The sequence below is a fragment of the Oncorhynchus nerka genome, linkage group LG23 (assembly GCF_034236695.1).
Source record: "Oncorhynchus nerka isolate Pitt River linkage group LG23, Oner_Uvic_2.0, whole genome shotgun sequence".
Lineage (NCBI taxonomy): Eukaryota > Metazoa > Chordata > Actinopteri > Salmoniformes > Salmonidae > Oncorhynchus > Oncorhynchus nerka.
In genome coordinates this window covers 3,291,954-3,304,263 of record NC_088418.1, presented here as the reverse complement: position 1 = coordinate 3,304,263, position 12,310 = coordinate 3,291,954, and the positions used below count along the sequence as shown (strand labels likewise).

The 12,310-nt window shown below is 48.7% G+C and overlaps 1 protein-coding gene across 3 annotated transcripts in view; it reads left to right on the top strand.

The window, feature by feature from the left end:
• Nucleotides 1–12,310, top strand: part of eif2ak2 (eukaryotic translation initiation factor 2-alpha kinase 2) — a 52,137-nt gene that overhangs the window by 33,553 nt on the left and 6,274 nt on the right. For 2 of the 3 annotated variants that reach the window (XM_065007784.1, XM_065007783.1), the window contains exons 16-19: nucleotides 978–1,176; nucleotides 1,280–1,438; nucleotides 1,997–2,095; nucleotides 11,518–11,580. In XM_065007784.1, the coding sequence (XP_064863856.1) occupies nucleotides 978–1,176; nucleotides 1,280–1,438; nucleotides 1,997–2,095; nucleotides 11,518–11,580 (520 nt within the window). Of the gene's footprint in view, nucleotides 1–977; nucleotides 1,177–1,279; nucleotides 1,439–1,996; nucleotides 2,096–3,441; nucleotides 4,781–11,517; nucleotides 11,581–12,310 lie in introns of those variants that run through there. The other variant, XM_065007785.1, reaches the window with a different exon arrangement.

The window sequence follows — 12,310 nt, the reverse complement described above, 5'->3', positions numbered from 1 at the left end:
GGATCTAAAAGGCACCCACCATGAGCTGGGATCTAAAAGACACCCACCATGAGCTGGAACCTAAAAGACACCCACCATGAGCTGGGATCTAAAAGACACCCACCATGAGCTGGAACCTAAAAGACACCCACCATGAGCTGGGATCTAAAAGACACCCACCATGAGCTGGGATCTAAAAGACACCCACCATGAGCTGGAACCTAAAAGACAACCACCATGAGCTGGGACCTAAAAGGGACGCACCGCCCTACATGCTAACGACCTATAAGTGCTAAAGTCCAGCCTCAAAACATAAATGGAAAAAACATTATTTCGAGGGACTTAATCAGTGTATTCAACTAAGGTAGATAAATGACCCCATATCATAGCCGTAGCACGTATAAAGAACAATCATAGTTTCCCTTTTATTGGTATAAGTTGCTGCTCCCATTTCAGTAAGGTCTGCTCCCATTTCAGTAAGGTCTGTTCCCATTTCAGTAAGGTCTGTTCCCATTTCAGTAAGGTCTGCTCCCATTTCAGTAAGGTCTGCTCCCATTTCAGTAAGGTCTGTTCCCATTTCAGTAAGATCTGTTCCCATTTCAGTAAGGTCTGTTCCCATTTCAGTAAGGTCTGCTCCCATTTCAGTAAGGTCTGTTCCCATTTCAGTAAGGTCTGCTCCCATTTCAGTAAGGTCTGCTCCCATTTCAGTAAGGTCTGTTCCCATTTCAGTAAGATCTGTTCCCATTTCAGTAAGGTCTGTTCCCATTTCAGTAAGGTCTGTTCCCATTTCAGTAAGGTCTGTTCCCATTTCAATAAGGTCTGCTCCCATTTCAGTAAGGTCTGTTCCCATTTCAGTAAGGTCTGTTCCCATTTCAGTAAGGTCTGTTCCCATTTCAGTAAGGTCTGTTCCCATTTCAGTAAGGTCTGCTCCCATTTCAGATCATTTGACCGACAAACTGAAAGCATGATAATTGTTCTTTTACTTCCTGCTGCTTTAGTTCAGGCAGCAGTTCGTCCTCTGAGTTCCTGTACATCCAGATGGAACTATGTGACAAGAGGACTATAAAAGTGTGGATCGACGAGAGGAACGCTCATCGGAAACCCAAACGCAGGGAGGAGAGTCTACACATCACCCAGCAGATAGTGAACGGAGTAGAATACATCCACTCCAAGAAACTCCTACACAGAGACCTAAAGGTAGGCTGTCACGACTTACTACTTATCCTGGTCCCATCACAGGTTTATGACCGGTGAGTTATGGACATATTCATATTTGAACAGCTTCTTCTTCTTCTTCTAGCCTGCTAACATCATGTTTGGTATGAGTGACGGAGAGGGGAAGGGAGAGGTAAAGATCGGGGACTTTGGTCTGGTGACGGCAGAAGATAACGACAACGATGAGAACCTGCTGGAGAGAACGAAAAAGACAGGAACCAAGTCTTACATGGCCCCCGAACAGGTAAATGTAAACACACACTGTGTAGCTTCAAAACAGGGTTAAAACAATATAATGGATGGTCTGTCCTTGCATCCATAGCTCTGTCTATGAATTTGGGGTTAGATTTAGGCGTATCCCTGAGCTTTTTTACCAAAACACTTTTTACCAGACACTTTGTTATTGTTTTATCTGCAGATTGACCCTGTAGCCCTTTCCTGTAGTCAAATGACATGATCGCCCTCTAGTGGCCTCATGGGTGGAATGTTATTATTATTTTTCATAATTATATAATTCATAAACTTTTTTTTTTTTTAAACACCGTAAATCTGGTGTTTCAATGTCAAATGGTTTCGTTATAGTTCAGTCTTCTGTGATGTGTATATAAAGTGTAATATCGGGATGCAAGCTCAAAATGTAATACATTTCAACTATATATCTGAAATGGTACAAGACCTTAACCATGTGTGTGAGTGAGGTGTATACTTTTGTTTCAAAGTGGATTTGTTTAAGACGACCAAGAATCACTGCAGTAAGAGATTAACCATTTCTATGAGTTTAATGTCCGATGTGTGTGAACAGAGGAACCAGACCTCCTACGACAGAAAGGTGGACATCTTTGCTTTGGGTCTGATCTACTTCGAACTGCTCTGGAACCTGTCTGGGATGGAGAGAGCAGAGGTGACTTTGATGGAAGGAATGAAGGAAAGATTAAGAAAAAGCTAACCAGCTAGCTTCAATGTTAGCTAGGTAGCTAACCAGCTAGCTTCAATGTTAGCTAGGTAGCTAACATTAGGCTATAACTAGCAAAGCAAATGGCTTTCTGAGGTACTAATAATACAGTCCTGGCCAATAGTTTTGAGAATGACACAAATATTAATCTTCACAAAGTTTGCTGCTTCAGTGTCTTTAGATATTTTTGTCAGATGTTACTATGGAATACTGAAGTATAATTACAAGCATTTCATAAGTGTCAAAGGCTGTTATTGACAATTACATGAAGTTGATGCAAAGAGTTAATATTTGCAGTGTTGACCCTTCTTTTTCAAGACCTCTGCAATCCGCCCTGGCATGCTGTCAATTAACTTCTGGGCCACATCCTGACTGATGGCAGCCCATTCTTGCATAATCAATGCTTGGAGTTTGTCAGAATTTGTGGGGTTTTGTTTGTCCACCTGCCTCGAGAGGATTGACCACAAGTTCTCAATGGGATTAAGGTCTGGGGAGTTTCCTGGCCATGGACCCAAAATATCTATGTTTTGTTCCCCGAGCCACTTAGTTATCACTTTTGCCTTATGGCAAGGTGCTCCATCATACTGGAAAAGGTATTGTTCCACACCAAACTGTTCCTGGATGGTTGGGAGAAGTTGCTCTCGGAGGATGTGTTGGTACCATTCTTTATTCTTGGATGTGTTCTTAGGCAAAATTGTGAGTGAGCCCACTCCCTTGGCTGAGAAGCAACCCCACACATGAATGGTCTCAGGATGCTTTACTGTTGGCATGACACAGGACTGATGGTAGCGCTCACCTTGTCTTCTCCGGACAAGCTTTTTTTCCGGATGCTCCAAACAATCAGAAAGGGGATTCATCAGAGAAAATGACTTTACCCTCAGTCCTCAGCAGTCCAATCCCTGTACCTGTTGCAGAATATCAGTCTGTCCCTGATGTTTTTCCTGGAGAGAAGTAGCTTCTTTGCTGCCCTTCTTGACACCAGGCCATCCTCCAAAAGTCTTCGCCTCACTGTGCGTGCAGATGCACTCACACCTGCCTGCTGCCATTCCTGAGCAAGCTCTGTACTGGTGGTGCCCCAATCCTGCAGCTGAATCAATTTTAAGAGATGGTCCTGGCGCTTGCTGGACTTTCTTGGGCGCCCTGAAGCCTTCTTCACAACAATTGAACCGCTCTCCTTGAAGTTCTTGATGATCTGATAAATGGTTGATTTAAGTGCAATCTTACTGGCAGCAATATCCTTGCCTGTGAAGCCCTTTTTGTGCAAAGCAATGATAACGGCGTGTGTTTCCTTGCAGGTAACCATGGTTGACAGAGGAAGAACAATGATTCCAAGCACCACCCTCCTTTTGAAACTTCCAGTTTGTTATTCGAACTCAGTCAGCATGACGGAGTGATCTCCAGCTTTGTCCTCGTCAACACTCACACCTGTGTTAACGAGAGAATCACTGACATGATGTCAGCTGGCCCTTTTGTGGCAGGGCTGAAATGCAGTGGAAATGTTTTTGGGGGATTCCGTTCATTTGCATGGCAAAGAGGGACTTTGCAATTAATTGCAATTCATCTGATCACTCTTCATAACATTCTGGAATATATGCAAATTGCATCATACAAACTGAGGCAGCAGACTTTGTAAAAATTAATATTTGTGTCGTCCTCAAAACTTTTGGCCACGACTGTAGATAACACTGTCATGTAGGGTCTACAATGCCTTACCAAAGTTTTCACACACCCAGACTTTTCCCACATTTTGATGTGTGACAACTTGAATTTAAAATGGATTAAATGTAATTTATTTTATGTAGCTTGATTTTGTGCCACTGATCTACACACAATACCCCATAATGTCAAAGTGGAGTTATGTTTTTAGAAATGTTTACAAATTAATTAACAATGAAACGCTGAAATGTTTTGAGTCAATAGGTATTCAACCCCTTTGTTATGGCAAGTCTGAATAAGTTCAGGAGTAATCATTTGCTTAACAAGCCACATGATTTTTAAATGACTACACCGTCTCTGTACCACACACACAATTATCTGTAGGATCCCTCAGTCGAGCAGTGAATTTTAAACACAGAAACAAACACAAAGACCAGGGAGGTTTTCCAATAACACGCAAAGAAGGGCACCTATTGGTAGATGGGTAAACATAAAAAGCAGACATTGAATATCCCTTTGAGCCTGGTGAAGTTATTAATTACACTTTAGATGGTGTATCAATAGACTCAGTCACTACAAAGAAACAGACGTCCTTCCTAACTCAGTTGCCGGAGAGGAAGGAAACCTCTCAGGGATTTTCACCATGAGGCCAATGGTGACTTTAAAACAGTTACAGAGTTTAATGGCTGTGACAGGAGAAACCTGAGGATGGATCAACAACATTGCAGTTACTCCACAATACTAACCTAAAGGACAGAGTGAAAAAAAGAAAGCTTGTACTGAATACAAATATTCCAAAACATGCATCCTGTTTGCAACAACTCACTAAAGTAATACTACAAAAAATATGGCACTATTTGTCCTGAATACAAAGTGTTTGGAGCAACTCCAACACAACACATCACTGAGTATCACTCTTCATATTTTCAAAAAGGTTGGTAACTGCGTCATGTTATGGGTATGTTTATCAGCAAGGGAGTTTTTCAGGAGATAAATTTATGGAATATATATATATATATTTTAAACCTTTAGTTAACTAGTCAAGTCAGTTAAGAAAAAATACTTATTTACAATGACGGCCATACCCAGACAATGCTGGGCCAATTGTGCGCCACCCTTTTGGGACTCCCCATGGTAGCCGGATGTGATACAGCCTGGATTTGAACCAGGAACTGCAGTGATGCCTCCTTGCACTGAGATGCAGTGTCTTAGACCGCTGCTCCACTCGGGAGCCCACTGAGATGCAGTGTCTTAGACCGCTGCTCCACTCGGGAGCCCACTGAGATGCAGTGCCTTAGACCGCTGCTCCACTCGGGAGCCCACTGAGATGCAGTGTCTTAGACCGCTGCTCCACTCGGGAGCCCACTGAGATGCAGTGTCTTAGACCGCTGAGCCCACTGAGATGCAGTGCCTTAGACCGCTGCTCCACTCGGGAGCCCACTGAGATGCAGTGTCTTAGACCGCTGAGCCCACTGAGATGCAGTGCCTTAGACCGCTGCGCCACTCGGGAGCCCACTGAGATGCAGTGTCTTAGACCGCTGCTCCACTCGGGAGCCCACTGAGATGCAGTGCCTTAGACCGCTGCTCCACTCGGGAGCCCACTGAGATGCAGTGTCTTAGACCGCTGCTCCACTCGGGAGCCCACTGAGATGCAGTGCCTTAGACCGCTGCTCCACTCGGGAGCCCACTGAGATGCAGTGCCTTAGACCGCTGCTCCACTCGGGAGCCCACTGAGATGCAGTGTCTTAGACCGCTGAGCCCACTGAGATGCAGTGCCTTAGACCGCTGCTCCACTCGGGAGCCCACTGAGATGCAGTGTCTTAGACCGCTGAGCCCACTGAGATGCAGTGCCTTAGACCGCTGCGCCACTCGGGAGCCCACTGAGATGCAGTGTCTTAGACCGCTGAGCCCACTGAGATGCAGTGCCTTAGACTGCTGCGCCACTCGGGAGCCCACTGAGATGCAGTGTCTTAGACCGCTGAGCCCACTGAGATGCAGTGCCTTAGACCGCTGCTCCACTCGGGAGCCCACTGAGATGCAGTGTCTTAGACCGCTGCTCCACTCGGGAGCCCACTGAGATGCAGTGTCTTAGACCGCTGAGCCCACTGAGATGCAGTGCCTTAGACCGCTGCTCCACTCGGGAGCCCACTGAGATGCAGTGTCTTAGACCGCTGAGCCCACTGAGATGCAGTGTCTTAGACCGCTGCTCCACTCGGGAGCCCACTGAGATGCAGTGTCTTAGACCGCTGCTCCACTCGGGAGCCCACTGAGATACAGTGCCTTAGACCGCTGCTCCACTCGGGAGCCCACTGAGATGCAGTGTCTTAGACCGCTGCTCCACTCGGGAGCCCACTGAGATGCAGTGCCTTAGACCGCTGCTCCACTCGGGAGCCCACTGAGATGCAGTGCCTTAGACCGCTGCTCCACTCGGGAGCCCACTGAGATGCAGTGCCTTAGACCGCTGCTCCACTCGGGAGCCCACTGAGATGCAGTGTCTTAGACCGCTGAGCCCACTGAGATGCAGTGTCTTAGACCGCTGCTCCACTCGGGAGCCCACTGAGATGCAGTGTCTTAGACCGCTGAGCCCACTGAGATGCAGTGCCTTAGACCGCTGCTCCACTCGGGAGCCCACTGAGATGCAGTGCCTTAGACCGCTGCTCCACTCGGGAGCCCACTGAGATGCAGTGTCTTAGACCGCTGAGCCCACTGAGATGCAGTGCCTTAGACCGCTGAGCCCACTGAGATGCAGTGCCTTAGACCGCTGAGCCCACTGAGATGCAGTGCCTTAGACCGCTGAGCCCACTGAGATGCAGTGTCTTAGACCGCTGTGCCACTCGGGAGCCCACTGAGATGCAGTGTCTTAGACCGCTGAGCCCACTGAGATGCAGTGCCTTAGACCGCTGAGCCCACTGAGATGCAGTGCCTTAGACCGCTGAGCCCACTGAGATGCAGTGCCTTAGACCGCTGAGCCCACTGAGATGCAGTGCCTTAGACCGCTGAGCCCACTGAGATGCAGTGTCTTAGACCGCTGTGCCACTCGGGAGCCCACTGAGATGCAGTGTCTTAGACCGCTGAGCCCACTGAGATGCAGTGCCTTAGACCTCTGCTCCACTCGGGAGCCCACTGAGATGCAGTGCCTTAGACCGCTGCTCCACTCGGGAGCCCACTGAGATGCAGTGTCTTAGACCGCTGCTCCACTCGGGAGCCCACTGAGATGCAGTGTCTTAGACCGCTGCGCCACTCGGGAGCCCACTGAGATGCAGTGTCTTAGACCGCTGCTCCACTCGGGAGCCCACTGAGATGCAGTGTCTTAGACCGCTGCTCCACTCGGGAGCCCACTGAGATGCAGTGCCTTAGACCGCTGTGCCACTCGGGAGCCCACTGAGATGCAGTGCCTTAGACCGCTGCTCCACTCGGGAGCCCACTGAGATGCAGTGCCTTAGACCGCTGCTCCACTCGGGAGCCCACTGAGATGCAGTGTCTTAGACCGCTGAGCCCACTGAGATGCAGTGCCTTAGACCGCTGAGCCCACTGAGATGCAGTGCCTTAGACCGCTGAGCCCACTGAGATGCAGTGCCTTAGACCGCTGAGCCCACTGAGATGCAGTGTCTTAGACCGCTGTGCCACTCGGGAGCCCACTGAGATGCAGTGTCTTAGACCGCTGAGCCCACTGAGATGCAGTGCCTTAGACCGCTGAGCCCACTGAGATGCAGTGTCTTAGACCGCTGCTCCACTCGGGAGCCCACTGAGATGCAGTGTCTTAGACCGCTGAGCCCACTGAGATGCAGTGCCTTAGACCGCTGCTCCACTCGGGAGCCCACTGAGATGCAGTGCCTTAGACCGCTGCTCCACTCGGGAGCCCACTGAGATGCAGTGTCTTAGACCGCTGAGCCCACTGAGATGCAGTGCCTTAGACCGCTGAGCCCACTGAGATGCAGTGCCTTAGACCGCTGAGCCCACTGAGATGCAGTGCCTTAGACCGCTGAGCCCACTGAGATGCAGTGTCTTAGACCGCTGTGCCACTCGGGAGCCCACTGAGATGCAGTGTCTTAGACCGCTGAGCCCACTGAGATGCAGTGCCTTAGACCGCTGAGCCCACTGAGATGCAGTGCCTTAGACCGCTGAGCCCACTGAGATGCAGTGCCTTAGACCGCTGAGCCCACTGAGATGCAGTGCCTTAGACCGCTGAGCCCACTGAGATGCAGTGTCTTAGACCGCTGTGCCACTCGGGAGCCCACTGAGATGCAGTGTCTTAGACCGCTGAGCCCACTGAGATGCAGTGCCTTAGACCTCTGCTCCACTCGGGAGCCCACTGAGATGCAGTGCCTTAGACCGCTGCTCCACTCGGGAGCCCACTGAGATGCAGTGTCTTAGACCGCTGCTCCACTCGGGAGCCCACTGAGATGCAGTGTCTTAGACCGCTGCGCCACTCGGGAGCCCACTGAGATGCAGTGTCTTAGACCGCTGCTCCACTCGGGAGCCCACTGAGATGCAGTGTCTTAGACCGCTGCTCCACTCGGGAGCCCACTGAGATGCAGTGCCTTAGACCGCTGTGCCACTCGGGAGCCCACTGAGATGCAGTGTCTTAGACCGCTGCTCCACTCGGGAGCCCACTGAGATGCAGTGTCTTAGACCGCTGAGCCCACTGAGATGCAGTGCCTTAGACCTCTGCTCCACTCGGGAGCCCACTGAGATGCAGTGCCTTAGACCGCTGCTCCACTCGGGAGCCCACTGAGATGCAGTGTCTTAGACCGCTGCTCCACTCGGGAGCCCACTGAGATGCAGTGTCTTAGACCGCTGCTCCACTCGGGAGCCCACTGAGATGCAGTGCCTTAGACCGCTGTGCCACTCGGGAGCCCACTGAGATGCAGTGTCTTAGACCGCTGCTCCACTCGGGAGCCCACTGAGATGCAGTGCCTTAGCCCGCTGCTCCACTCGGGAGCCCACTGAGATGCAGTGTCTTAGACCGCTGCTCCACTCGGGAGCCCACTGAGATGCAGTGTCTTAGACCGCTGAGCCCACTGAGATGCAGTGCCTTAGACCGCTGTGCCACTCGGGAGCCCACTGAGATGCAGTGTCTTAGACCGCTGAGCCCACTGAGATGCAGTGTCTTAGACCGCTGCTCCACTCGGGAGCCCACTGAGATGCAGTGTCTTAGACCGCTGAGCCCACTGAGATGCAGTGTCTTAGACCCCTGCTCCACTCGGGAGCCCACTGAGATGCAGTGTCTTAGACCGCTGAGCCCACTGAGATGCAGTGTCTTAGACCGCTGAGCCCACTGAGATGCAGTGCCTTAGACCGCTGCTCCACTCGGGAGCCCACTGAGATGCAGTGCCTTAGACCGCTGAGCCCACTGAGATGCAGTGCCTTAGACCGCTGCGCCATTCGGGAGCCCACTGAGATGCAGTGTCTTAGACCGCTGCTCCACTCGGGAGCCCACTAGACCTAAATCCTAGAGGGAAAACCTGGTTCAGTCTGCTTTCCAACAGACACAGAGATGAGTTTACCTTTCAGCAGGACAATAACCTAAAACACAAGGCCAAATATACACTGCAGTTGGTTAACAAGATCACATTGATTGTTCCTGAGTGGCCTAGTTACAGTTTGAACTTAAATCGGCTTGAAAATATATGGCAAGACTTGAAAAAGGGCTGTCTAGCAATGATCTACAACCAAGTTCACAGAGCATGAAGAATGTTTTTAAAGAATAATGGGCAAATATTGTACAATCCAGGTGTGCAAAGCTCTTAGAGACTCACAGCTGTAATCACTCTTAGAGACTTACCCAGACTTACCCAGAAAGACTCACCGCTCTAATCACTCTTAGAGACTTACCCAGACTTACCCAGAAAGACTCACCGCTCTAATCACTCTTAGAGACTTACCCAGACTTACCCAGAAAGACTCACCGCTCTAATCACTCTTAGAGACTTACCCAGACTTACCCAGAAAGACTCACCGCTCTAATCACTCTTAGAGACTTACCCAGACTTACCCAGAAAGACTCACCGCTCTAATCACTCTTAGAGACTTACCCAGACTTACCCAGAAAGACTCACCGCTCTAATCACTCTTAGAGACTTACCCAGACTTACCCAGAAAGACTCACCGCTCTAATCACTCTTAGAGACTTACCCAGACTTACCCAGAAAGACTCACCGCTCTAATCACTCTTAGAGACTTACCCAGACTTACCCAGAAAGACTCACCGCTCTAATCACTCTTAGAGACTTACCCAGACTTACCCAGAAAGACTCACCGCTCTAATCACTCTTAGAGACTTACCCAGACTTACCCAGAAAGACTCACCGCTCTAATCACTCTTAGAGACTTACCCAGACTTACCCAGAAAGACTCACCGCTCTAATCACTCTTAGAGACTTACCCAGACTTACCCAGAAAGACTCACCGCTCTAATCACTCTTAGAGACTTACCCAGACTTACCCAGAAAGACTCACCGCTCTAATCACTCTTAGAGACTTACCCAGACTTACCCAGAAAGACTCACCGCTCTAATCACTCTTAGAGACTTACCCAGACTTACCCAGAAAGACTCACCGCCTAATCACTCTTAGAGACTTACCCAGACTTACCCAGAAAGACTCACCGCTCTAATCACTCTTAGAGACTTACCCAGACTTACCCAGAAAGACTCACCGCTCTAATCACTCTTAGAGACTTACCCAGACTTACCCAGAAAGACTCACCGCTCTAATCACTCTTAGAGACTTACCCAGACTTACCCAGAAAGACTCACCGCTCTAATCACTCTTAGAGACTTACCCAGACTTACCCAGAAAGACTCACCGCTCTAATCACTCTTAGAGACTTACCCAGACTTACCCAGAAAGACTCACCGCTCTAATCACTCTTAGAGACTTACCCAGACTTACCCAGAAAGACTCACCGCTCTAATCACTCTTAGAGACTTACCCAGACTTACCCAGAAAGACTCACCGCTCTAATCACTCTTAGAGACTTACCCAGACTTACCCAGAAAGACTCACCGCTCTAATCACTCTTAGAGACTTACCCAGACTTACCCAGAAAGACTCACCGCTCTAATCACTCTTAGAGACTTACCCAGACTTACCCAGAAAGACTCACCGCTCTAATCACTCTTAGAGACTTACCCAGACTTGCCCAGAAAGACTCACCGCTCTAATCACTCTTAGAGACTTACCCAGACTTACCCAGAAAGACTCACCGCTCTAATCACTCTTAGAGACTTACCCAGACTTGCCCAGAAAGACTCACCGCTCTAATCACTCTTAGAGACTTACCCAGACTTACCCAGAAAGACTCACCGCTCTAATCACTCTTAGAGACTTACCCAGACTTACCCAGAAAGACTCACCGCTCTAATCACTGCCAAATCTGATTCTAACATGTATTGACTCGGGGTTGAATACTTATCTAATCAAGATATATTATAATTTAATTTTCCATTCATAAAAAAACTATTTTTGAATTCTTCCTCTTTGACATTACAGAGTATTCTGTGTAGATCGTTAACAACCAATAATGACCATTTAAATCCATTTGAATCCCACTTTGTAACGCAACAAAACGTGGAAAAAAGTCAAGGGGTGTGAATACTTTCCGAAGGCACTGTATGTCAATGACTTTGATGTAGTATACCCCTGAACTGTCATGGGCTGTAGGCCTACAACCAGAATGCACCACATCATCACTGTGTGTATTCCTTGTTTAGGTCTGGAATGATGTCAGAAGCCAGAGGTTTCCTCCCCAGTTCAACACGCAGTTCAACTTAGAGGTACACATACATGTATTTGGTTGAAAACACATTTTAGAACTTGTCAAAAAAAGTGTGGATGCTGTGTGTGGTTGTGTTACAGAACAAGGTGATAGAGTGGATACTGTGTGTGGTTGTGCTACAGAACAAGGTGATAGAGTGGATACTGTGTGTGGTTGTGCTACAGAACAAGGTGATAGAGTGGATACTGTGTGTGGTTGTGCTACAGAACAAGGTGATAGAGTGGATACTGTGTGTGGTTGTGCTACAGAACAAGGTGATAGAGTGGATACTGTGTGTGGTTGTGCTACAGAACAAGGTGATAGAGTGGATACTGTGTGTGGTTGTGCTACAGAACAAGGTGATAGAGTGGATACTGTGTGTGGTTGTGCTACAGAACAAGGTGATAGAGTGGATACTGTGTGTGGTTGTGCTACAGAACAAGGTGATAGAGTGGATACTGTGTGTGGTTGTGTTACAGAACAAGGTGATAGAGTGGATACTGTGTGTGGTTGTGCTACAGAACAAGGTGATAGAGTGGATACTGTGTGTGGTTGTGCTACAGAACAATGTGATAGAGTGGATACTGTGTGTGGTTGTGTTACAGAACAAGGTGATAGAGTGGATACTGTGTGTGGTTGTGCTACAGAACAAGGTGATAGAGTGGATACTGTGTGTGGTTGTGTTACAGAACAAGGTGATAGAGTGGATACTGTGTGTGGTTGTGCTACAGAACAAGGTGATAGAGTGG